This window comes from Macaca mulatta, chromosome 7 (genome assembly GCF_049350105.2).
Source record: "Macaca mulatta isolate MMU2019108-1 chromosome 7, T2T-MMU8v2.0, whole genome shotgun sequence".
NCBI classification, from domain to species: domain Eukaryota; kingdom Metazoa; phylum Chordata; class Mammalia; order Primates; family Cercopithecidae; genus Macaca; species Macaca mulatta.
The window spans coordinates 177,331,170-177,358,415 of NC_133412.1; the positions used below are offsets into that span (position 1 = coordinate 177,331,170).

The 27,246-nt window shown below is 49.3% G+C and overlaps 1 protein-coding gene and 1 long non-coding RNA gene across 2 annotated transcripts; one reads left to right on the forward strand and one right to left on the reverse strand.

Moving 5' to 3' along the window:
- Positions 1-16,050: 16,050 nt before the first annotated feature.
- On the reverse strand, positions 16,051-24,745 carry ATP5MJ (ATP synthase membrane subunit j). The gene is made up of 4 exons (XM_001089695.5): positions 24,675-24,745; positions 18,603-18,726; positions 17,531-17,554; positions 16,051-16,229 (listed from the first exon to the last, which is right to left on the reverse strand). Exons 2-4 carry the CDS (start codon positions 18,724-18,726, stop codon positions 16,201-16,203), a joined length of 177 nt encoding a protein of 58 aa, XP_001089695.2. The 5' UTR covers positions 24,675-24,745; the 3' UTR covers positions 16,051-16,200.
- On the forward strand, positions 21,303-24,743 carry LOC144330454 (uncharacterized). The gene is made up of 2 exons (XR_013396634.1): positions 21,303-22,432; positions 23,908-24,743. It is a non-coding gene; the product is annotated as an uncharacterized LOC144330454 (long non-coding RNA).
- Positions 24,746-27,246: the final 2,501 nt, after the last annotated feature.

Consider the following 27,246-nt stretch of genomic DNA (forward strand, 5'->3'; position numbering starts at 1 on the left):
GCAGGGCTAGACCCAGAAGGTTGTATTTTAGCAAAGCTCTCTGCCAGACTTGAAGGTGCAGGCCAGGGTAAGTGCTTGGAGAGCTGTAGCACCCCTTGCAGGAGGATCTGTGAGGCGTGGTAAGACCCCAGAGGAGATGCGGGTACCTGTACTGCCATGGCCCCACACTGAGGGATGAGTATTGCCTTCATGCCAGACGAGGAGAGAAAGGACAAAGTAGAGCTGGGCAATGTGGAGACGGATCCCGCCTTCCTTCTGGTCACATGGAGACGGATCTTGCCTTCCTTCCCGCCATGTGAAGACAGATCCTGCCTTTTGTTCCCACCATGCAGAAATAGATCCCGCCTTCCTTCCCCGCAGTGTGGAGACGGATCTCTCCTTCCTTCCTGTCATGTGGAAATGGATCCCACCTTCCTTCCCACCATGTGGAAATAGATCCCGCCTTCCTTCCCACCACCTGCAGACAGATCCCACCTTCCTTCCTGTCATGTGGAGACAGATCCCACCTTCCTTCCCCGTTGTGTGGAGACAGATCCCGCCTTCCTTCCCACCACATGGAAATAGGTCCCACCTTCCTTCCCATCATGTGGAAATAGATCCCACCTTCCTTCACACCACCTGCAGACAGATCCCACCTTCCTTCCTGTCATGTGGAGACAGATCCCACCTTCCTTCCCATCATGTGGAAATAGATCCCACCTTCCTTCCCCGTTGTGTGGAGACGGATCCCACCTTCCTTCCCACCACATGGAAATAGGTCCCGTCTTCCCACCGCCTGGAGACAGATCCCACCTTCCTTCACACCACGTGGAGACAGATCCTGCCTTCCTTCCCTGTCATGTGGAGATGGAGCTCTCCTTCCTTCCCCATCACGTGGAGACAGATCCCGCCTCCCTTCCCTGTCACGTGAAAATAGATCCCGCCTTCCTTCCCCGTCACGTGAAAATAGATCCCGCCTTCCTTCCCTGTCATGTGGGCCTGTCAGGGGACTGGGAGGGACAGGTAGATTCCTTCTGGTCTCCTGCCAGCCCACTCAATCCCTCACTCTGGGGAGAGCGAGGATAAACTGTGGGATAAACTCACCCCCCCGGCGGCTAACTGGTAGCTGCAAGGCTTCATATTCCCTGGGCCTGGGCCAGACAGTTCCCATCAAAGGAGAGCCTGGTGCTGGCAGGGTCTCCCACAAAGGATGCTTTGTTCATCCATGGAAATAAACACTTCCCCTGGATACTCACTCCTGGGACCCGAGTGTAAAATGGGGTGTGTGTTACTCTTTAACAGGTGACTGACTCCATCCAGGTCATAAAGCTCTTGTGAACTAATTTCCTGGAAGAAAGGCGTTACCACCGCCAGCTCGGGTGTTTATTAACCACTCCCTCGGTGGTAATGCAGCAGCCAGGAGTGGTTGCTGCCAGGACGCTGGGCTTACCTTCTGAACTTTGCCCTGAGAACCAGAGCGTGGCGGGCCACCCTCGTCAGCTTTCCCCAAACCAGCGGGGAGTTGGCAGCAAAACCAGGGGCTTAGCGAAGGCTGCTTTCCTCTGCTGCAGTGAGAAACCCGTCTGTCCAATCCCCACCTCCCCTACAGCCACTTTGAAAGAACTGGAGTGAACATGGGCTCCTGGCAGGGAGGAGGTGTCTGCATCGCCAGGATGGCCCCTGGCACCGAGGCCCAACGCACCCCCACCGCCATTGCCACCCACACCTGGACTTCCAGACCAGGGCCGCTGGGCTGACAACCATGTGTCAACCTTTAAAGACTAAATAAAACTGCACGAAACCGGGAGGTTTAAAAACCAAAATATAAGGGACCCAGATGGGTGTCTCAATGGTGGAGAGAGATGATGAGCAGAGCTGTGGGGAAGGAAACCCCTGAAACCCTGGCCCGTCACGCAGTGTGGATCACGGGTGGACGCCAGGCCCGAGGACGGCTTGCGCACAGGCTGCTGGGAGACCTATAGGCCTGTGCTGAAAATGAGCCAGGCCAGTCGGATGTCCCATTCAGGTTTGGACCATGAACAGAGGAGGGAGGCTCCTTGGAGAAGGGAAATATGGCCAAAAGTTCGTGTGGGTACCATGGGGCCCCACACAGCATCGTGACCCTTGTCAGGAGGAGAGGAGCAGTGCAGCAGGGAGCAGGCGCAGGGAGGAGAGATGATGGCTGGGAAGTGAGTCCAGGAGGCCCCAGTGGGACACAGAGCCAGGATCTCCTAGGCCACTCTGTGTCCAGGGCCAGCCACGGTTCTGGGATCCAGGAGGCCTGGGGCCCACAGTGTCTTCTCGGGTTCCCCCAAGATACTGTGTCCTGACAGGGCCAACATGGGTAGATCTCAGCTTCTTTTGACCCCCTGTGAGAACAACTTAGAATGGGCGTCTGTGGATACTGGAGTCTGTTCTCCTTCGAGGCTCCATGGCTGCCTCAGTTCACGGGCTGGGAGATGAGGAGTGGAGTTGGGGCTGTCACTTGCATGAGATGAGGGTGGGCCTGTGTGGCGAGCATAGAATCAGACACTCACCTTCTGATGAACTTTACATCAACTTGTGTTGGCTCAACCGCTGGGCATGCTGGGACCTGAGAGCTGGGTGGGCAGGTGGGGAGAGGTGGGTATAAGCCTGGCTCCTAAAGACTGCCCAAGGGAGCTGCAGTCTGCCCAAGGGAGCTGGTGAGTGTATGTGGCTCAGGTGGGAAGGGTCACCGGAAGGGTATTCTGGTCAGCAGCGACGGCAGCTACATCTTAGTTTTGGTATAGATGTATGTATATGTACCATATTGGAGACTGGAGGACAGTCCCTCCCCTCCTGGAGAGAGGAGAGCATGGGGAGAAAGGCAGGATCTCTGAGGCCCAGCATGATGCTCAGCTCAGGGTGGGAAAATAGCGGGGAAGCCCAGCCTCTCTGCTGACACACATGGTGGAGAAGTGGAGGGAGACTGAGGCTGAGCCGTCTCCAGGTCTACCAGAAATTGAGTTTAGGACAAGACCAACTGCGCCCCAGGCACAGGTAGGGGTGGCTCCTTGAATGCTCCCAGCTGTCATCAGGCCTGCTGCAGTAAGCACACAGCCGGGCCTCACCTCCTGCAGCAGGGCAGGCAGGGCAGCAGGGGAGGGGATGCGAGCCCAGCCCCAGGTATGCAGCCTCGCTCTGTGGCCGCTCTCCTCATGACACCTGGAAGCTGGGCCGGGGGGCTTTTCTTCCGAAGGCGGGTGCACCCTGTGCTGTACTTGGAGGAAAACTGCTGTGCTGACTGGCAGAACTGCAGGTGGTTCAAGTCTGCAGAAGGCCTTGCTCCAGGCTTCCTTCAAAGGCAGGCTCTTTTAGGTCCGTGGGCTGCACTTGAGTATGCGTCAGAGTCTCCTGGAGGGCTCCTAAAACACAGCCCTGGACCCTATCACGGAGGACCCAAAGCAGGTCTTGGGTGAGGCCCAAGAATCTGCATTTATGACAGGTTCCCAGATGCTGCTGTGGCGGCCCCAGGAAACCCTTTGAGAATCGCCACTGCAGGCCACGTCGGTTAGAATTTGATTTGTAAACGTTCACATGTGCAGTTCCTCTTAGAAGGGAAGGCGCCTTCTCAAGCACAAGTGAAACAACACTCTCCACCTGCTGGTGTCTGGTGCTTGGGCTGCGGGGAAGGGATCTGTGTGAGGCCGAGCCCCTCAGTTCCTCTGGGTGGGGCGGGAGATGGCCTGCCAGTACCCATGGCTGGGGGCAGAGCTATCCTGTGGGCTGGGGAGCCTGCCTGGGTGGTGAGACGTGCTGGCCTCCCTGGAAAAGCCACTCAGCTTTGAGACCACAGAGGAGATGCAAACACAAGCCTTTGTCTTCACTCCTTTTCAAAAGAGAGAAAGCCCGAATCTCAACAGCAGAGTGTGTCCATCAGTCCCATGGTTGTCCTCAGCCTGGGGAGAGCCTGAGCTGGCCAGGACAGGCAGCTCCTCTGTGTGGCTCCTTGTGGTCCCCACAGTAGTCCCTTTGTGGGGCAGGGGGAGGTGACGGGTGTCCTGCCGGTCTCCTGGATACTTCAGGACACGGGTAGGGCCACTGTGGTGTTCCCACACAGTTTTGGGATATCAAGTCACCTGAAGGCAGGTGATGTGAACAGCACAGTGGGTGGTGTGGGCAGCGTGGCCACCCTGGGATACCTGCGTGCTGCCCACATCCGCCGAGGTGGGGATTCGTGCTTAGGTGGCTTACTGGGGGGTGTGGAGGAGAGCAGGCTTCTCAATGCTTATGGAAACAGGAGAAGACAAGCAGGAGGTGGGTTTCAGGAGGCAGGTTTCAGCCCAGGGCCTGTTGAGGCTTGCAGCAGCTTGATCCTAGAGCGTGCCTCGCAGTCAGTGGTCACACGCTGCAATGGGGAAACATGAGCCTCCAGCACTTTTTTTATTTTGAGATGGGGTCTCACTCTGATGCCCAGGGTGGAGTACACGGTGCCATCATAGCTCACTGCAGTCTCTACCTCTTGGTTGGGCTCAAGCAATCCTCCTGCTTCAGCCTCCTGAGTAACTGGAACTACAGGCATGTGCCACTGTGCCATTAAAAAATTTTTTTTGGCTGGGCGGTGTCTCACACCTGTAATCCCAGCACTTTGGGAGGCCAAGACGGGCCGATCACTTGAGGTCAGGAGTTTGAGAGCAGTCTGGCCAACGTGGTGAAACCCCGTCTCTACTAAAAATACAAAAATTAGCTGGGCATGGTGGTGCACGCATGTAGTCCCAGCTACTCGGGAGGCTGAGGTGGGAGAATTGCTTCAACTCAGGAGGCGGAAGTTGCAGTGAGCTGAGATCACCATTGCACTCCAGCCTGGGCAAAAGAGCAGGACTTCGTCTCAAAAACAAAAAAAAACAAACCATTTTTTTTTTTTTAAGAGATAGGGTTTCACTTTGTTGCCCAGGCTGGTCTCGAACTCCCGGACTTAGGCGATCCTCCCACCTTGAGCTCCCAAAGTGTTGGGATTACAGGCATGAGCCATCATTCCTGGCTGAAATTCTTTTCTTTTCTTTTTTTTTTTGAGACAGAGTCTCAAAGAAGCTCTTCTTTCAGCCAAGGAAGATGTGTAATGAGCTTTGTGACCCCAGAAAGACATGTGCAGAGTGTGGCTGAGAGTGGCAGGTGTGGGTCCCACAGTTTTTTTTTTTTTTTTTTTTTTTGAGACGGAGTCTCGCTCTGTCACCCAGGCTGGAGTGCTGTGGCCGGATCTCAGCTCACTGCAAGCTCCGCCTCCCGGGTTCCCGCCATTCTCCTGCCTCAGCCTCCCGAGTAGCCGGGACTACAGGCGCCCGCCACCTCGCCCGGCTAGTTTTTTTTTGTATTTTTTAGTAGAGACGGGGTTTCACCGTGTTAGCCAGGATGGTCTCGATCTCCTGACCTCGTGATCCGCCCGTCTCGGCCTCCCAAAGTGCTGGGATTACAGGCTTGAGCCACCACGCCCGGCTGGGTCCCACAGTTTTTTGAGACAGGGTCTTACTTTGTCTCCCAGACTGGAGTGCAGTGGTTCGATCATGGCTCACTGCAGCCTCAACCTTCTGGGCTCAAGAAATCCCCCTGCCTCAGCCTCCCGAAGTGCTGGGATTACAGACATGAGCCACCATGCTTGGCCAGCATAGAATTTTTAGAAACTTTTTTTTTTTTTTTTTTGAGATGGAGCCTTGCTCTGTCACCCAGGCTGGAGTGCAGTGGCTCGATCTCAGCTCACTGCAAGCTCCGCCTCTCTGGTTCACGCCATTCTCCTGCCTCAGCCTCCTGAGTAGCTGGGACTATGGGTGTCCACGCCTGCAACCACGCCTGGCTCATTTTTCATATTTTTTTAGTGGAGATGGGGTTTCTCCATGTTAGCCAGGATGGTCTTGATCTCCTGACCTTGTGATCTGCCTGCCTCGGCCTCCCAAAGTGCTGGGATTACAGGTGTCAGCCACTGCGCCCGGCCACAAACTTTTATTATAGCTTTATTGAAGTATGAAGTCTCCACATAACATTATGTCTACATAATATGGAGGTTATTGGTAAGTTTCACATTAATTGCACAATTTGATGAGTTTTTTTTTTTTTTTTTTGAGATGGAGTCTCACCCTGTCACCAGGCTGGAGTGCAGTGACGCGATCTCGGCTCACTGAAACCTCCACCTCCTGGGTTCAAGTGATTCTCCTGCCTTGGCCTCCTGAGTAGCTGGGACTGCAGGCACATGCCACCACACCCAGCTAATTTTTGTATTTTTAGTAGAGACAGGGTTTCACCATGTTGGCCAGGATGGTCTTGATCTCTTGACCTCATGATCCGCCCGCCTCGGCCTCCCAAAGTGTTGGGATTACAAGCGTGAGCCACTGAGCCTGGCCGATGAGTTTTAACATATACATACACAGTCAAACCATCACCACAATCAAGAAAATGAACAGATCCATCACCCCTCAAAGTCTCCTCCTGACTTTTTGTAATCAATCCCTCCTCCTCCATCTCTGCTGCGTTTCCCTTAGATGAGACCAGGAGTTCAAGACCAGATAGCATCTCTCTCATTCCTGATATTGATTGTATCTTCTTCCTTTATTTTTTTCTTGATCGGTCTGGCTAGCGGTTTATCCATTTTACTGACGTTCTCAAAGAACCAGCTTTTGGTTTCATTAATCCTTCTCCATTGTTTTTCTCTTTTTCATTTCTTTCTTTTTTTTTTTTTTTTAAGGTGGGGTACTGCGGCCAGATGCCGTGGCTCACACCTGTAATCCCAGCACTTTAAAAGGCCGAGGTGGGAGGATCACGAGGTCAGGAGATTGAGACCATCCTGGCTACAAGATGAAACCCTGTCTCTACTAAAAATACAAAAAATTAGCCGGGCGTGGTGGCATACGCCTGTAATCCCAGCTACTCAGGAGGCTGAGGCAGAAGAATCACTTGAATCCGAGAGGTGGAGGTTGCAGTGAGCCGAAATTGTGCCACTGCACTCCAGCCTGGGTGACAGAGCGAGACTCCATCTCAACACACACACACACACACACACACACACACACACACACCCCCACACAAGAAAAGATGGGGTCTTGCTATGTTACTGAGGGTGGTCTTGAACTCCTGCTCAAGCAGTCTTTCTATCTCAGCCTCCTGAGTCTGGGATTTAAGGCACATACCAGTGTGCCCAGCTCTCTGTTTTCTATTCCATTGAAATACCTAATTTCTTAACTTTCCCATCTTTGGCTTGGGAAAAATTTGCTCTTTTCTTTGTAGTTTCTTATGTCTCATATCTGGTCCACCTAACAGGCTTATTTCTGTTAATTAACCCAGTGGAGTCTATGTTGAGCATCAGTATCTTGGAGTTCAGTTATGGGAGACTCACTGCTTCCAGACTGATTAGCTCTGGAGGACAGGCTAAATCAAATTTCTGCTCTGGCAGTAGAAAGAGCTACCAGGGGGCCGGGCGCGGTGGCTCAAGCCTGTAATCCTAGCACTTTGGGAGGCCGAGACGGGTGGATCACGAGGTCAGGAGATCGAGACCATCCTGGCTAACACAGTGAAACCCCGTCTCTACTAAAAAATACAAAAAAAAACTAGCCGGGCGAGGTGGCGGGCGCCTATAGTCCCAGCTACTCGGGAGGCTGAGGCAGGAGACTGGCGTAAACCCAGGAGGCGGAGCTTGCAGTGAGCTGAGATCCGGCCACTCCACTCCAGCCTGGGTGACAGAGCGAGACTCCGTCTCAAAAAAAAAAAAAGAAAAAAAAGAAAGAGCTACCAGGTTCTTGGACCACAATAGCTGCACTGAGCATGGTCCTTCCATCTGGCCTGGCCAGGAAGTCAGAAACCATTCTCTCATTTCCTTGTCATTAGTAATAGAGTAATTGGTAATATTGTCACTAAAGATATCCCTTACTCTATTTTACCAAGAGCTAAGAAATTATTTTTTAATTGGCATCCTTATTTAATTAAATTCATTAAAAGATATGAGTACCTACCATAAATGCCTGGTCCTTTGTTAGATATCAGGCTTACAAGAGATGAATTCATGTCCTTTACATACATCTGCAATTTATCATCTATCATCCTACAATTGCTTCACAGTTTATTTTTGGATGATGCAATTTAGGTTAATTACAAATCCATTAGCTATAGAATTACAGAGCTGAGAGAGATTCTGGAGGTCTTAATTTAGAGATGAGAAAGCCGAGGTCCAGAGAAGTTACAGAGTTTGCCTGAAGCCACACAGGCAATGAGCAGTAGCTCTAGCCGGAACCTGAATCCAACCTGTCTGAATGATCTCAGGTACAGGGGCACAAATACAGGGCATAGGCTGTGCACAAATAAGGCATTTGCAGAAATACACACACACACACACACACACACACACACACACACACATATATATATATTTTTTTCTTGAGACAGTCTCACTGTCATCCAGGCTGGAGTGCAGTGGCGTGATCACGGCACACTGCAGCCTCGACCTCCTGGGATCAGGTAATCCTCCTGCCTCAGTCTCCTGAGTAGCTAGGACTACAGAGTGCACCACTGTGCCTGGCTGATTTTAGTATTTTTTGTAGAGACAGAGTTTCATTATGTTGCCCAGGCTGGTCTTTAACTCCGGGGCTCAAGTAATGTGCCCACCTTTGCCTCCCAAAATGCTGAGATTATAGATGTGAGCTACCACACCCAGCCTAGAAGTCTCCTTTTAATATAAACTACTAGAGATACATGGTATTTAATGTGGCAGAATTCCTGACGTGAAGCCTGGCAGGTGTATGGTGAAACAAAGAGCTCATGAAATGTGTGTGGAAGGAGGGGTGTACTGGCTCATACCTATAATTCCAGCACTTTGGGAGAGCAAGGCGGCTGCAGTGAGCCCTGATCGTGTCACCGCACTCCAGCCTGGGCAACACTAGGGAGACTCTGTCTCTAAAGAAAAAAAAAGTCGGTGGGGTGCAGTGGTTTATGCCTGTAATCCTAGTACTTTGGGAAGCCGAGGCAGGCGGATCACTTGAGATCAGAAATTCGAGACCAGCCTGACCAGCATGATGAAATGTCGTCTCTACTAAAAATACAAAATTAGCCGGGTGTGGTGGCTCATGCCGGTAATCCCAGCTACTCAGGAGGCTGAGGCAGGAGAATCACTTGAACCTGGGAGGCAGAAGTTGCAGTGAGCAGAGATGGCACCATTGCACTCCAGCCTGGGCAACAAGAGCAAAACTCCATCTCAAAATAAATAAATAAATAAAAAGTCTGTAACTTAAACTCATTTTGTTCATACAGTTTTAAAAAATTGCCACAATATCTCAAACACTTAGTAAAACTATCCCAAAAGACTGCGACTAATGGAAACACTTTTTTTTTTTGTTTTGAGACGGAGTCTTGCTCTGTCGCCCAGGCTGGAGTGCAGTGGCCTATCTCTGCTCACTGCAAGCTCCGCCTCCCGGGTTCACGCCATTCTCCTGCCTCAGCCTCCCAAGTGGCTGGGACTTCAGGCATCTGCCACCACGCCCGGCTAATTTTTTTTGTATTTTTTAGTAGAGACAGAGTTTCACTGTGTTAGCCAGGATGGTCTCGATCTCCTGACCTCGTGATCCACCCACCTCGGCCTTCCAAAGTGCTGGGATTACAGGCGTGAGCCACTGCACCCGGCCTAGAAACACTTTTTACATGGCATAATAAAACCAGAACAATACTGTGTGCTTTTTACTTGAGGCTTACTATGATTTTTTAAATTTTAGTATTCTTTTACCAGTCCTAATTTTCATCAGTTCTACAAACACTTGTAATATTCCAACTCCAACATCATGACCTAATTTAGTTTTTACTGAGGTGGGAGCAGCATCGTTTACTTCCTCTCCATGACCACTGTCCCGAGTCACGGCATGCACTCCACAAAGTTCAGGAAGTGTGGCTAACCTCTGAGACCCCGACCCTCTTCCCCATGCCTTGCATTTGGTGCCAGTGGCAGTGGTAGAAGCAGGTCTAGGGAGGCCAGCGCCGGCTGCTGCTTTCTCCTGGGGAGGGAGGGTGAGCTCTGTGGGAGCCTGCAGCCTCCTCACAGAGATGTCCCCAGAGTGTAGTTGTTAGGCTGGTGTTGGTGGGGTTTGGTGAGCTGTCTTGGTTGCACGAACTGCTTGGGGTTATAAAAATGGCTAGTAGTGAATAACTCCTCTCTGAAATACACTTTTTCCTGCTTTGTGAAACCCACCTCCTCTGGATGCTGGAGCAAGGATGCCACATCAAACTCTGCCTGCTGCCTGCTCTAATTAGGTTGTGGAATCCCAAGGAGCTACCAGTGCAGTGAGTGTAGCTCAGGATGACATAATGTTACTCAGCAATGGGCCCAGTGTCTGACATGCATAGAAGCCAACACTACGGCACCAGCTTTCGACAGAAGAAAAAAGCTTTATTGTGAATGGACTGTAAGGCGATGGAGGCAGCGCTTAATTCTGCCTCCCTGAGCTGGGGGTGGGTCCAGCTTTTATGGCATTCCTAGCTGGTCCCAGGTGACGCCAACGTAGCTGGCTGGCCAGGCTGCCGGTAAGGATGAGGAGGTTAAAGCGTTTCCCATGTGTATGCCTGGGCAATTCTGGCTCTGCGTCAGCTAAGTAACTGAAGCGCTGGTTAATTGGCTTGAGCTGGTCCCTTGGTTACAATACTGCCAGGGCCGAGGTTTGCTCCCTGCAGCTCTGAGCTGCCTAAACCTTTGGCTCTCCTTCTGATGGCTTCTAAGACTCAAATACCAAATGCTCAAATTTGTTTTTTTAATTATTTGACTTTTTTTTTTTTTTGAGATGGGTTCTCTCTGTCGCACAGGCTGGAGTGCAGTGGCACAATCTCAGCTCACTGCAACTTCCACCTCCTGAGTTCAAGCAATTCTCCTGCCTCAGCCTCCCGAGTAGCAGGGATTACAGGCATGCGCCACCATGCGCGGCTACTTTTGTATTTTTAGTAGAGACAGGGTTTCACCATGTTGGCCAGGCTGGTCTTGAACTCTTGACCTCAGGTGATCTGCCCACTTTGGTCTCCCAAACTGCTGGGATTACAGGCATGAGCCACCCCACCCAGCTGACTTTTGTCTTTAAAGTGACATGTCAATTCAAATTTTTCTCAGCCAAACAGTATTCATTTGATGTTGTATACTGGAAGTTTTTCAGATTGCAATACTCGGCCTTTTTATTGTAAAGTGGGATATATTTTTTCAAACATAAAGATGGATCTTGGACCGGGCGCGGTGGCTCATGCCTGTAATCCCAGTACTTTGTGAGGCTGAGGTGGGCGGATCATGAGGTCCGGAGATCGAGACCATCCTGGCTAACACGGTGAAACCTTGTCTCTACTAAAAATACAAAAAAAATTAGCCAGGCGTGGTGGCAGGTGCCTGTAGTCCCAGCTACTCGGGAGGCTGAGGCAGGAGAATGGCGTGAACCTGGAAGGTGGAGCTTGCAGTGAGCTGAGATCACGCCACTGCACTCCAGCCTGGCGACAGAGCGAGACTCTGTCTCAAAAAAAAAAAAAAAAAAAAAAAAAAAAGTTTTTATAACAGTCAACAGTTCAGTCCGGAGTTGTAAATTTAGTTTAAAAAGTAAGGTTTTTTGTTTGTGTTTTGGGGCAAGGTCTCACTCTGCCACCCAGGCTGGAATGCACAACCCTAGCTCACTGCAACCTTGGACACCCAGGCTCAAGAGATCCTCCCACCTCAGCCTCCTGAGCAGCTTGGATTACAGGTGTGAGGTGTTCTGGCCAGCTAATGTTAAAATAATTTATTTGTAGAGACAGGGTTGCCCAGGCTGGTCTCAAACTCCTGGCCTCAAGCAATCCTCCTGCCTAGGCCTCCCAAAGTGCTGGAATTACAAGCATGAGCCATTGTGCCTGGTTTAAAAAATAAGTTTTTTTTTGGCCGGGCGCGGTGGCTCAAGCCTGTAATCCCAGCACTTTGGGAGGCCGAGACGGGCGGATCACGAGGTCAGGAGATCGAGACCATCCTGGCTAACACGGTGAAACCCCGTCTCTACTAAAAAAATACAAAAAAACTAGCCGGGCGAGGCGGCGGGCGCCTGTAGTCCCAGCTACTCGGGAGGCTGAGGCAGGAGAATGGCGTAAACCCGGGGGGCGGAGCTTGCAGTGAGCTGAGATCCGGCCACTGCACTCCAGCCCGGGCGACAGAGCCAGACTCCATCTCAAAAAAAAAAAAAAAAAAAAAGTTTTTGTTCCTAATTAAATGAGGGTTTTCTGACATTTTCCCTCTAGACTTAGGTGTTCATTAACTCTGGTCTATATTAAATTATTCTTTAAGAGGAAAACAAGTGAAAAAGCTGAGTCTTTCTTTATAGTAAGAGACATCAGGGGATACGGTTCTTGTGAAGAGTGGCGATGAGATGGCCACTGTCTGACAGAACCGCCTGCAAGTTTGCAGAGTCGTTATCTTCATTTCCTGGGGTTGCACAGTGCCAGCTTCTCAAACAGGTATTATAATACTAACAAAGGCTTCTATCACATGGCTTTTTTTTCCTTAAGTATCTTAAAAAACTTTTTATTGGGAAAAGTTAAAATGTATGGAGAGCGAATTCTGTAATGGTCTTCTAGACGTCCATCCCCCACCCTCTACACATCACCAATCTCATCCCATCTTGAGACTTCGTCCCCCAATCTGTTTTGACTGGCTAGTATTTGCTGGTGTTATCTTAAAGAACATCCTAGGTATCACTTCACACCTACATAATTGTGCCTGCATTTCTTTTTTCTTTTGGAGACGGAGTCTCACTCTGTCACCCAGGCTGGAGTGCAGTAGCATGATCTCAGCTTCCTGCAACCTCTACCTCCTGGGTTCAAGCGATTCTCATGCCTCAGCCTCCCAAGTAGCTGGGATTACAGGTGCGTGCCACCACGTCTGGCAAGTTTTTGTATATTTAGTAGAGACAGGGTTTCACCATGTTGGCCAGGCTGGTCTTGAACCCCTGACCTCAGGAGATCCACCACGCCCGGCCTCCACCTCTATTTCTAAAACCAAAGACATTTTCTTTAATAACTACAATACCACTATTGTGGTGATGATCACCGAATAAGATTAACAATTCAACATCACTTAACACCCAGTCCATGTTCAAATTTCCCTGTATGCACCAGAAATGCCTTATGGTGGCTGGTTTGTCTGAAGGGTGGAAGCAGGGTCCATGCTCAGAGCTGGCTGTTGAGCAGGTGCTGGGCTTGCTTGAAGGCCTGTGTGAAACAAGGCCTGATGCTGGCACCCATCAGACAGTTCCTAACAGCATAGATGTCCAGGATTGTGTCTATCAAGCACTGGCACTGTGTGTTTGCAGGTCTGTTCTCCAGACTCTGCATTCAAGGAGTGAAGGGAATGTGTACTAACCACCACTGCATCCCCAATGGTAACGCACGCCCAGCACAGGCGAAGGAGCTCTCTGAAGCCATGCTGCAGTCCAAGTCTCGATTCTGAAGCGGGTCAGATTTTGAATCCTGGCCTACCAGTTAACCAGTTGGTTTGTTAGCCAGGTAGTTATCCTCTAGTACAAACTACTTAGCCTGTCTGGGCCTCCATTTTTTCAGCTGTGAAATGGGCTCACAGATTGGTAGTATGGGCTCACAGATTATTGTGCAGATGAAAATGAAGCAGACTATGGCCTGGCACCCTGGAACTCAGGATCTGTTAGCTCTATAGAGACACAACTCCCTTGAGGGTGGCAGGAAGCACACCCTCCAAAGCCTCTGGTTGGGGTGCGTGTACCCCTGGGATACAGTGACAATCAACAAGAAACACCGTGCCTTCTCCCAGAGGCTCATTTGAGGCTAACTTAGAGCACATTGTTTAAAATGACACCTACAGCTGCCTGGGAGCCACTCTCTCTCCTCCCAGCCTTTGGGGTTACTCTGTAGTGCACTTGGAAAAGCACTGCATTAAGTCAGAGCAGTATGAATGTGTAGGCTCTGGGACAAAAAGCCTCTGGGATTCCTTCCTGAACTGGCCCTGTCCACTCCCGTGGCTCTCTGTGCATACCTCTTACCCATTGGTACTGCGCTCCAAATGCTCCTTTCAACAGATCCTCCTGGCCGGGTGCTCCTCGCCCAGGGGGAAGCCCAGGTGACATCCTCTGGCTCCACCTACAGGCTGCCTTTGGGACAAGACCTGGTTGTTTCCAAAACTGTGAGGGATTCAGTGTGTAAGTGAGTTCTGGGATAGCAAATACAATTCTTTCTTTTCTTTCTGAGACAGGGTCTCACTCTGTTGCCCATGCTGGAATGCGGTGGTGTGATCTCGGCTCACTGCAGTCTTGACCTCCTAAGTTCAAACAATCCTCAAGCATCAGCCTCCCCAGTAGCTGGGATTATAGGTGCACACCACTACGCCTGGCTAATTTTTGTATTTTTTGTAGAGATGGGGTTTTGCCATGTTGCCCAGGCTGATCTCAAACTCCTGGGTTCAAGCGATCTGCCCGCCTCAGCCTCCCAAAGTGCAGGCGTGAGCCACTGCGCCCAACCTACCCTGGTAATTTGCTGAAGGAAGCCTTAAGTAGTAAAGGGAGAAGAGGAATGGCCCAGCCCTTGTGGGGAAGCCCTCCTGGGTCAGACACACCAACCTCTGCTTCCAGCGGGGTGGGGGTGGGCAGCTCCCACCCGTCCTTACCTCCCTTTGGATGCGAGTTCAGGTTCTGGGGGTTCAAGTCCCAGCCCCAGTGCTTGCTAATTGTGACTTCTGTAGCGTGTTACTGCATCCCAGCCTGTTTCCTGTTCTGATAGTCAGGGCCTGTACTGACGCCTCGCTAGGTTCTAAGGTGGACTAAATGTACTAAGATGTGTGACACAGGGCTGAAGCCTGGTGCCAATGCAGTGGAATGTGAAGGTTGTGGTAGGGCAGGCCTGTGTTCTTTGTATCATTAGAAATTTTCCAACTGGGGTCCTGGCATCTGCACATCCTGGATGCTTGTTAGACATACAAGTCCTTGGGCTCCTTCCTACAGTAGTGCAATCAGAAACACTGGGGCCCAGCTCGCTGTGTTATGGCCTTCCAGGTGATTCTAACGCATTCTCAAGCCTGAGCAGCTGGGCAGATGGGTAATTTTAAAGGTAGGGCCTTTCTGTACCACAGCAGATTCATCTTCTGGAGGCAGAAGAGAACAAAATGTGTTCACAGGAAAAATGCGATTCCTGTGTCAGAACCAAACCCTCTGAATCTCACATGACCTGACGCAGACTTCCACTGATGCTGTGTAATGCTTTCCTGCAACCTTCTCACACAGCCCAACAACCCTGAGGCTGCTGGAGGAAGACATGACAGGTTTTAACCAAAAGAAACTGAGGCTCAGAGATCTCAGTCATCTGTTGGACATCTACCACGGGCCAGAGCTAATGAGGCTAAATGCCAGAGACACATGAAAAACACGATGGTCTCAAGAGGACAGGAGACCCAGGGTGCAGCCACCACCCCCATTCCACAGCTGCTCTCCTCTCCTACCCACCTGTAGAGTGCCAGATTTCAAACTGGACTCACTTTTACCCCATGTTTGCTGCTTTAGAATCTTTTTAGCATACAATTTAGGGATCTTGGTAATTGTCTCAGATGGAGATAACTATTATGCAGTAGGCATTTGATACTAGCCTAACTAGAATCAATTGGCTTTTTTTTTTTTTTCCAATTGGCTTATTATGTACTTTGCCTTGTGATTATTTCCTGATTCAATTTTCTCCTACAGCTTATAATTTCAACTACTATGTCATTGAATGCTACCTTATTTCTAAAGGATTTCATAGTTTAAATCTTTCTCTTATTTATCCTCATAATAACTGTAAGTTAGAACTTACATAATTAACATCTCCATTTTCCAAATAAGAAAACAGAGGCTCAGAGAGGTCACAAGGTAAGTAGCAGGATCAAGTTTAATAAACATTTATTAAGCAGTAGAATCCAAGTGAGTGCTTGGATCCTGGCCACCAACTCCTGTGACAACTGAGATAATTATTTCACAATGATGGGCGGCTCAGTGAGATTCTGATTGCATCTGCTGCATGACAAACGACCTATTCAGAGTACGTCCGACACACTGGAGGAGGCCGAGGGGGTAACACATTGAAAGCAGGACCAGGTAGCAGTGCATCTCAGAGATCCATTTATTCATGCCATGAAGTAAATGGTACTTATACAAGTGTATAGGGACGTTCCACGCTCCCCATCTAACACGGCTTGCTTAAATTTACAGGCGGACTGATGTTTTCTTTCACATGTACTCCAAGTAAATCTGGTTAGTGATGACCAGGAGCAGGCGCCGAAGCTTTTGAAAGAGATGCATGTATAAATACAATTTAAGAAGGAAGGAACAAGTTGGATGTAATTTATTAAACAAGTATCAAAAAAAGTTGATCAACAGTCCAAAAATATAAACGACACCTTTCAATACTATTGAAAAGTAGGATTATTTCTATAGGAAACACCCAGAGTGCTTAAGGGCCCACATAATGACAACAGACAGCAGTGGCCACCCACAGCGCAAAGAAGAGAGGGGCAGGGAAACACCTCTTCCTCAAACTCATGTAGCCAGTCCTGGGTTTGTGTAACATTCAAATGGCTACAGTTTCATTGTCACTTGGGCCTAAATTTATAAGGCGCTTTCTTTCAAAATACATTAAAGGCCGGGTGCTGTGGCTCACGCCTGTAATCCCAGCACTTTGGGAGGCCAAGGCGGGTGGATCACCTGAGGTCAGGAGTTCGAAACCAGCCTGGCCAACACGGTGAAACTCCATCTCTACTAAAAATACAAGAAATTAGCCTGGTGTTGTGGCTATAATCCCACCTGTAATCCCAACTACTTGGGAGGCTGAGGCAGGAGAATTGAATCTGGAAGGCGGAGGTTGCAGTGAGCCAAGATTGTGCCACTGTACTCCAGCCTGGGCAACAGAGCGAGACTCTGTCTCAAAAAACAAAAACAAAAAACAAAACAAAACCATTAAAAACACATCATTAGGGGGAGACTGAGGCGGGTGGATCACAAGGTCAGGAGATCGAGACCATCCTGGCTACATGAAACCCTGACTCTACACAAAAAATTAGCCAGGAGTGGCGGCGGATGCCTGTAGTCTCAGCTACTCAGGAGGCTGAGGCAGGAGAATGGTGTGAACCCGGGAGGCAGAGCTTGCAGTGAGCCAAGATCGCGCCACTGCACTCCAGCCTGGGCAACAAAGCGAGACTCCCGTCTCAAAAAACAAAACAAAACAAAAAACAACAAAAACAAACCAAAACCATTCAAACCACATCATTAGGGAACTTCTAGGACAGCATGCTCACACAGCTCACTTGCGCTTCCCTATTGGTGATGCTATCGACTACCTCTAATTCATCCATTCCTCTATTACTCCTGGGAAGTTTTACTTGATCCACTTGACTATAAAAAGCAGAAATTCAGAATTCTGTTTTCCAGCAGGCACAGCAAACTTCAAGCTGTGAAGCATTTCAACTGCATCTTACATATGTACTGAACCATGTATCAATTTCAATTCAGAACAATGATATGCCTTGTCCCGAAAAGACATGATGGTGTTTTCCATTCCCAACCATTTTCAGAAGCAAAAATCTTACCTTTCAAAGCCTTACTTCTTTTATCTAAAATAAAAGAAAGGAAAAAAAAATCAGTCATATCAATGCTTTATAAAAATGCCTTTGTCAAAATTAACATTTAGCTGAAGGCATTGTAGCTTAGGTAAAGCAATTCAGGAAGCGTTCAAAAAATATGTCTTATAGCCACGAAATGGTAAAATTCCTATCAAATATGTTCTATGAACAGCTAACAGCCCTTTCAAATTTGCAGGGCTCCTTACCCTCTACAACGTCCTAAACTCTAGTCTCGCAGCATAAAGTTTTCTCTTTCCTCTTTGTAATCAACGGCTTAGTAACATGTGATTGGGCCACACTGCTCTGCTCTACTGAGAACCAAGTGGTTATTCTTCTCCTCTACATATTATTACAAACAAATTTCAAATATTCAGAACAGTTGAAAAGGTACCACATACCATGAAACCATACTTTAAATATTTTAGACTTCATCTCTTAAAACGAATGTAATACCTCTCACACCTAAGAAAACTCACAATTCTGATATTAAAGTCTTGTTCAAAGTTCCCCAATTGGGCCAGGTGTTGTGGCTCATGCTTGTAATTCCAGCACTTTGTGAAGCCACGACTGGAGGACTGTTTGAGCCCAGCAGTTTGAGACCAGCCTGGGCAACATGGCAAAACCCCATCTCTCCAAAAAAAAAAAAAAAGGTACAAAAACAGCCAGGTGGTGGTGGTGGTGGGCATAGTGACAGGCACCTGTGGTCCTAGCTACCTGGGAGGCCGAGGTGGGAGAATCACCTGAGCCCAGGAGGTGGAGGCTGCAGTGAACCATGATTGTGCCATTGCGCTCCAGCCTGGGTGTCGGAGTAAGAGACGGTCTCCAAAAAAACAAAATGAACAAACAAAAAAATTCCCCACTGTCCCCAAATGTCTTTTATAGCTGACATGTGCTCCCTGTATTTTTACGAAGGACTGTAGGTAGCTCTGATGTTCATACCTAGTTAAAACCCCATAGTTCCTTTACAACGTGAATTGTGATTCTTTTTGAAAATCATTTTCTTCCTGACCTCAAAAAAATCAAACATAAAGAAACATACCAGCGGCCCGGATTTTATAAACGATGAAGCCCATCAGCCCCATTCCTATCCAAATCTCCTGGTAAACTTTGGTGTAGTAGGGCTTCATGGGGATCCACACATTTTTAATAAAACTTTGAAGCATCTGAAAATGAACACAGTGATTAAAAATTAGAATGATTATTGCTCTACACCTAACTGGTAGATTTTAATTTGTTAAGTTCAACCCTATTTCCCACGACCACTAGGGAGCCTTGCCTGTGTCAGACCTGTTCTGCACTCACGTGGGACTCACGCCTTTTTTTTTTTTTTTTAAGGTGGAGTCTTACTCTGTCGCCCAGGCTGGAGTGCAGTGGTGCAATCTTGGTTCACTGCAACCTCTGCCTCCCAGGTTCAAGCGCCTCTCCTGCCTCAGCCTCCCGAGTAGCTGGGACTACAGATGCGTGCCACCCTGCCTGGCTAATTTTTGTATTTTAGGTAGACAGGGTTTCGCCATGTTGGCCAGGCCGGTCTTGAACTCCTGAGCGCAGGGGACCTGCCAGCCTTGGCCTCCCAAAATGCTGGGATTATAGGTGTGAGCCACTGTGCCCGGCCATTTTTTTTTTTTTTTTTTTTTAAAGTAGTGGTGGGATTCACCATGTTGGCCAGGCTGGTCTCAAACTCCTGACCTCAAGTGATCCGCCCACCTTGGCCTCTCAAAGTGCTAGGATTACAGGTGTGAGCCACAGAGCCTGGCCTGGGACTCATGCTTTCCACAGCTCTTCCAACTCAACCCATCGCCAGGGCCCCCTCCTCCCACCTTTGGCCATCCTAGCCACTTCTCATTCCTTACATCACAGAGCTCATCCAGCACCTCTCCCACCCTGATGCCATGCCCTGAACTGAAAATTACTTTAATGTCTAAATGGAAAAATTAGTATCTTCTCATCTTCATGTTATGAATGTCACATTCAAAGCTGAAAAAGAATATGGCCAGGGCATGGTCATTTCCTTGTGAAACTAATGCCAGGCTCGGCACACTCTGATCAGCTGTATCTCCATCTTGAAGTCTGTTGCTAAATACAAACCAGATGACATAAGACAACGAGGTCACTTCATAAGAACTGCCAATTATGACAGAACTTATTTAATGAATAAAGGTAGTTACTTAATGAATTACTGAATTTGATCAGGAAAAGCCATTAAATTCTGAACTTACAGTTTGCTTGTACGTGCAGGTCTCAAAATAATGCTTTTTATTAATTTACTCTCGCCGGGCGCGGTGGCTCACGCCTGTAATCCCAGCACTTTGGGAGGCCAAGATGGGCGGATCACGAGGTCAGGAGATCGAGACCATCCTGGCTAACACGGTGAAACCCCGTCTCTACTAAAAATACAAAAAATTAGCCGGGTGTGGTATCGGGCGCCTGTAGTCCCAGCTACTCGGGAGGCTGAGGCAGGAGAATGGTGTGAACCCGGGAGGTGGAGCTTGCAGTGAGGCAAGATCGCGCCACCGCAGTTCAGCCTGGGCGACAGAGTGAGACTCCATCTCAAAAAAAAAACACAACAATTTACTCTCTACTATAGACCCCAAATTAGATGCCCTCATTTTCATTTTAATATGCTTTTTAACATCTGAAGTGGTCTATTAAACTACAGTCAAATAGCTGTGAGGAATGACTAGATCTAAGCACTTCTCATTTCACTTGGAAACTGCTTTGGCTGGGTGTGGTGGCTCATGCCTGTAATCCCAGTGCTTTGGAAGGCCGATGTGCGAGGGTCACTTGAGTCCAGGAGCTTGAGACTAATTTGGGTAACATAGGGAGACCCAGTCTCCACAAAACATAAAAAATTAACCAGGTGTGGTGGTGTTTACCTGGCTAATTTTTTATGTTAGTCGTAGCTATTGGGAGACTGAGGTGGGAAGACTGCTTGAGCTTGTGTGGTTGAAGATGCAGGCAGCCGTGATCACACCACTGCACTGCAGCCTGGGCGACAAAGTGAGACTCTGTCTCAAAAAAAAAAAAAAAGAACAAACGAACGAACGAACGAACGAACTGTGCGTTGGCTGTGACCTGTAATGCCGCCTCTGCCCCACCCTCCCTGTGCCCACACCTGAGCCCCACTCACTGCTCCTTTCACATCACTACTCAGGCTCCACAGGATCCGACTGCTTGGCCGTGTTCGCCCTTTCCCACACTTCGCAGCTCTGCCTGTCGGCTTGACAGCACTGAATCCTTCACAAGTCCAACCTAGTCAAAGGTCAATGGCGGCCCTCAAATCACCGAAACAATTGGCAAATGTGCACTGAGCATGTACTAGGTGCCAGACATTGTTTTAGGAGCTGAGAAACAATAAAGGGTCAGGATATCTGGGAGAGGAATCCTCGGCATCGGCAGAGACTCTGAGGTCAGAATGAACTTGGAGAGCTGGAAGGAATAGGGAGGCCACGGTGTCAGATTCAAATCCTGGCTGTCACTTACTAGCTAACTTAAACCGCTTAAGTTTTCTCATCTGTAAAACAGGGATAAAAACAGGATCCACCTCAAGCGGTTGTTATGGAGAATAACATAGAGTAACTCTATGTCAAACGTTGAGTGTCTGGTACTATGTATTAAATGCTTGTTACATAAAGTACCATGGCTGGACTATGGGAAGGAAGATGGGACAGGTCATTTAAGGGCCTTGGAGGATAGCATAGAGTTTAGCTTTTATTCTAAAACTGTTCTCTAAACTTAACAACTTTTCTTTTTTTTTTTTGCTTTAGGGTTTTTTTGTTTCCTGTGTTGACAATATCATGAAGAAAATTCAGTTTAGAATCTGGAACTGGCCTGGATGGGATTTGAGGGCAGCTGGTGGGGGCTGCAGAGCCCCTTTGATTCCTCCCCCACTGTGGGATCTAAGCTACTGGACACAGGAGCACCACAGGGCACCGAACGAGGAACTAAGTTAGTGTCTTGAGTCAGGCAAGAACAGGGAGGCCAGGCCAGAGCCACCACAGGGACTGCCCTGATGTGGTTAGTTCTGTTTCCATCCCTTTAACAGCATTTTAAAAGTGCTTTTCGTACTTACTTCCTACACTGCTTTCCACTCCTATAAAATGGGTACTTGGGGAAAGCTGCCCAAGGTTCTGCGGGAGGTTAGCAGGACTGCACTCACACCAAATCTGTACGTCATGCTCCCGATGACGAGAACCTGCCTCCAACACCTGCTTTCCTGCTCTTCTCTATGAGAGGACTTATTTAGGCAAGGATGGTCGTGAAGGCTGGCCTGAGGTGTGACCTTGCAGGATGTGACTGTGTCCTTCTCCTGGAACACCTTGCAGATAGTCCGCCCTCAAATTTCCTGTCCTCAAACTGTACTTGAATGCTCTGATAGAGTGTGAGGTTCCAAGAAACTAACAGCCCTGCTTTGGGAATGTGTCACAGATGATCCAAACAAGACCCAGAGGTTTCCGGAAGCCCCAGACTAGAAGAGTTCAGAGGCAAGGAATGAATCCCTTGTCTCCCTGCAATGACTGGGAAGGAAGCATTCTACAGGACCAATGGGTCTGGAAGCCTGGGAATCCTGGGCTCCAACACCAGCTCTCCCTGGTCAGCTCTCAACTTTGGGCAAGTCCCTTTAGCTGTTGTTTCAGAGGTTTCTTTTTCTGTGAAACATGGATGCCTCCACCTGCCCCCACAGGGCTGTCAATGTAATTCAGAGAGGAAACCTAAAGGACCCAGCCTAGTGCCTGGTATGGAATAAAAATCCAGAGAATGGGCTGGGCACAGTGGCTCACGCCTGTAATCCCAGCATTTTGGGAGGCCAAAACGGGCAGATCACTTAAGGTCAGGAGTTCGAGACCAGCCTGGCCAACATGGTGAAACCCTGTCTCTACTAAAAATACAAAAATTAGTGGTGGTGGGCACCTATAATCTCAGCTACTCGGGAGGCTGAGGCAGGAGAATCGCTTGAACCCAGGAGGTGGAGCTTGCAGTGAGCAGAGATTGCACCACTGCACTCCAGCCTGGGTAACAAGAGTGAGACTCCCCCCTGCCCCCCCCCCCAACAACAACAACAACAACAACAACAAAGAATTCAGTGAATGATCACAGCAGTAACAGAATTGATACAAATATCCAGTTGATGGCTATAATTAATACTAAGCCACTGCGATTCTAACAGAAGGAAGACTTAAAAATGATGCCCTCATTTAGGCCAGTTAGGGGCTTCGGACAGAGCAAGGTCAGATGAGGGTCTAGAAGGAAAAGGGCAAAGTAAACTGGGAGGGTACAATGGCTACGGTAAGAAGGGACTAAAGAAACTGAGTCATCCTGACATTTTGCTCGGGGCCCAGGCATCCTGGTATGATCTTACAAAATCACCCTTGGTCCCCAGTGCAACAGGGGCCTGCTATACAGTAGCTTACAAATACCTTTCCCCCTCCTTTCCCCTTGACTTTAGTTGCCATATTTGCCTGGACAAGTAACATGTTCCCAATACATACTAAAAAGAGGGCCCCTACTTTTTTTTTTGAGATAAGAGTTTCACTCGGTCGTCAGGCTGGAGTGCAATGGCGCCATCTCGGCTCACTGCAACCTCCGCCTCCCAGTTGCAAGCGATTCTCCTGCCTCAGCCTCCCGAGTAGCTGGAACTATAGGCGCCCGCCACACCCAGCTAATTTTTGTATTTTTAGTAGAGATGGGATTTCACCATGTTGGCCAGAATGGTCTCCATCTCTTGACCTCGTGATCCGCCCGCCTTGGCCTCCCAAAGGGCTGGGATTACAGGCGTGAACGGCTGGGCACAGCCGGCCCCTACTTTCTTCTTTTTTTTTTTTGAGACAGAGTCTCGCTCTGTCACCCAGGCTGGAGTGCAGTGGAGCGATCTTGGCTCACTGCAACCTCCGCCTCCCGGGTTCAAGCGATTCTCCTGCCTCAGCCTCCTGAGTAGCTGGGAAGCTGGGACTACGGGTGCGTGCCACCACACCCGGCTAATTTTTTATTTTTAGTAGAGACAGGGTTTCACCGTGTTAGCCAGGATGGTCTCGATCTCTCGACCTTGTGATCGGCCCGCCTGGGCCTCCCAAAGTGCTGGGAATACAGGTGTGAATCACCAAGCCCGGCTACACGTTCCTAATATATAATAAAACGAGGGCCCCTACTTTTTTTTTGAGACGGAGTTTCACTCAGTCGTCAGGCTGGAGTGCAATGGCGCGATCTCGGCTCACTGGAACCTCTGCCTCCTGGGTGCAAGCGATTCTCCCGCTTCAGACTCCCGAGTAGCTGGGACTACAGACGCCAGCAACCACACCCAGCTAATTTTTGTATTTTTAGTAGAGACGGGGTTTCACCATCTTGGTCAGGATGGTCTCTATCTCTTCACCTCGTGATCCGCCCGCCTCGGCCTTCCAAAGGGCTGGGATTACAGGGGTGAACCACCAAGCCTGGCCGGCCCCTACTTTCTTGAGTCCATTCTGCCCAGGCAGAATGTGTGTCAGTTTTACAGCACCAGACCTTTTAAAAATCCATCTGATTCATAGGTCAAACGTGTATCCACTTAAGTCTGCAAAGTTTTGGCACATTACATTAAGAGCAAACTATTACCGGACACTGGAAATGGGAAATGTCTCACCCGCGAGTTCCATACAATTTCAATCACCACCATACGATCTCTTGTTTCCCTGTTGCCTCACCCCAGTTGTCACGTACAGCATAACGTGGAGGACAAGGGTGGTGCAAGGAAACTTGAGTTATAAAGGAGAGAAGGGACTGGATGTGGAGTCAGAGTTCCTGGCTTGGACTCTGGCTTCTCTAACTCTGCGTAGCCTCCGCATTAGGCAGCGGAATCTCTCAAGGCCAGGGGACGCTCCCTGTCAAAAGCGTGGGAGATACAGGCGCACTGAGCGCGTTAACGCCAAGAAGGGAAACGCGGCGCAGGCCTAGGCGATGCTTCCCTCTGGCAACCGACCCTGGCCTGTCTCCCTTTAGAGAAGGGGAGGCCGGGCGGAAAACCAGGCGTGTGCCGGCGGAGGAATGGGACCCCAAGGTCAGCTGGGGCCAAGGCGGCTTCTCGTCCTCCCGCCCCCGCCACTTCGCACCTCGGGGGCCAGGTCTATGTCCCCGCACTCACCTTGGCGCAGGACAGACGCCTCAGAGACCACCACAAACCTGCAGTCGTCAGGAAGGTCACCGACCGCGCACGCGCGCGCAGGGGCTGCCGGGAAGGCGGAAGCAGCAGTTACGCCGCAACGCCAGAGTGCCTCCCCAGCGGCGCCTGCGCGCCACAGCGTCCCCGGCGGCCGCCTGGTGCCGCAGGCAAGAAGCGGCGGGGACAGGATGCAGTAGGGGTGTGCCCGCGTGTGTCACCGTGGGGTGGCTAACCCTCCACATCTTCCCACGACTGATGAGTTTCCTGGGACGCAGGACCTTCAACGCTGAAACTAGGAAAGTTCTACACAAACCGGGAGGGTTGGTTAACCTAAAGGACCCTCTTTACTGTTATGTTAAAGACTAAGTCTCCCATTTCAGTGGTGTGTCTTGCCCTTTGCATTGTTAATTATTTGGCTCTGCATGTATATATATTTTGAGACGGAGCCTCACTCTGTCGCCCAGGCTGCAGTGCAGTGGCACGATCTCGGTTCACTGCAACCTCTGCCTCCCGGGTTCAAGCGATTCTCGTGCCTCAGCTTCCTGAATAGCTGGGATTACAGGCGCCAGTCACCACGCCCAGCTAGCTTTTGTATTTTAGCAGAGAGGGGGTTTCACCATGTTGGCCAGACTGGTCTTGAACTCCTGACCTCAGGTGATCCACCTGCCTTAGCCTCCCAAAGTGCTGGGATTACAGGCTTGAGCCACCATGCCCGGCCTGCTCAGCACATTTTTATGTCTGTATTCTGTGCATATTCTTCTCAGCAGATTAATATAAAACTTCCACAGGGGCTTCAGACACTGGACTTAATAGTCTTTTTTTTTTTTTTTTTTGGGAGGGAGTCTCGCTCTGTCGCCCAGGCTGGAGTGCAGTGGCGCGATCTCAGCTCACTGCAAGCTCCGCCTCCCGGGTTCACGCCATTCTCCTGCCTCAGCCTCCCAAGTAGCTGGGACCACAGGCGCCCGCCACCACACCCAGCTAGTTTTTTGTGTTTTTTAGTAGAGACGGGGTTTCACCGTGTTAGCCAGGATGGTCTCGATCTCCTGACCTCGTGATCCGCCCGTCTCGGCCTCCCAAAGTGCTGGGATTACAGGCTTGAGCCACCGCGCCCGGCCTTAACAGTCTTTAAAAAACTATATATACATATATACATATATATATATATGCCGGGCGTGGTGGCGCGCTCTCTCTCTTTTTTTCTCTCTCTCTATATATATACTTTTTTTTTCCAGAAGTATTTTGCAGTAGAGAACTAGAAATCATAAAGAAAACAATTTAGCGAGCGGATCACCTGAGGTCAGGAGTTCAAGACCAGCCTAGCCGACATGGCGAAACCCCATCCTTACTAAAAATACAAAAATTAGCTGGGCGTGGTGGCAGGCGCCTGTAATCCCAACTGCTCAGGAAGTTGGGGCAGGAGAATCACTTGAACCAGGGGGGCAGAGGTTGCAGTGAGCCTAGGAGCGGCAAGAGTGAAACACCATCTCAAAGAAAAAGCCAAATAAAAATTGGATGGAGGCTGGGCGCAGTGGCTCAGCACTTTGTGAGGCATGTAATCTCTAATCTCAGCACTTTAGGAGGCCAAAGCAGGCAAACTGCTTGAGTTCAGGAGTTTGAGGAGTTTGAGACCAGTCTGGCTAACATGATGAAACCCCTTTTCTACTAAAAATACAAAAATTAGCCGGGTGTGGTAGTGGTGCGTGCCTGTAATCCCAGCTACTTGGGAGGCTGAGGCAGGAGAATTGCTTGAACCCTGGAGGCAGAGGTTGCAGTGAGCCGAGATGGTGCCACTGTATTCCAGCTTGGGCGACAGAGTGAGACTCTGTCTCAAACAAGCAAAACAAAAAAGAAATTGGATGGGTTTGGCAGATTAGACAGTTGAAGAATAAACTGCAAGATAGAAGAAGCCATTCAGAAAATAAGAGGATACAGCAGGAAAGGCCATCATGTGGGTAACTGGTATCTTAGAAGGAAATGAAAGAGGTGAGGCAGAAATATTTCAAGAGCTAATGGCTGAGAATTTTCCGAAAGTGATGATAAAAAAATCATGCCAAAGATTCAAAAAGTCTTACAGAAACCAAGCAGGCAGATAAATAGAAACAAAACAATACCTTGAAATCTCACACTAAAGCCATAGAAAAGATAAAGATAAAATCTCAAAGAAAATAACCGCCAATCAAGAATTCTATACACAGGGAAATTGGCATTCGGAAAAGGTGAAATAAAGATAGTTTAGGACAAACTGAAGAAATCGTGCCAGGCATGGTGGCTCATGCTTGTAATCCCAGCACTTTGGGAGGATTGCTTGAGCCCAGGATTTTGAGACCAGCCTGGGCAATGTATTAAGATCCCATTTTTAATGAAAAAAAAAAAAAAGAGGAAATTATTAGGTTTTGAAGGGAAGGCAAGGGTTAAAGACAGACGAGACACACACACTCACACACACACACACACACGCAGAGGATGAAGGGGGAGAGGGGAGAGAGGAGAGAGATGGTGGCTTCAACAGCAATGCAGGTTTACTGCCAGCAAAAACCTGTGGAGGAGGTAACCA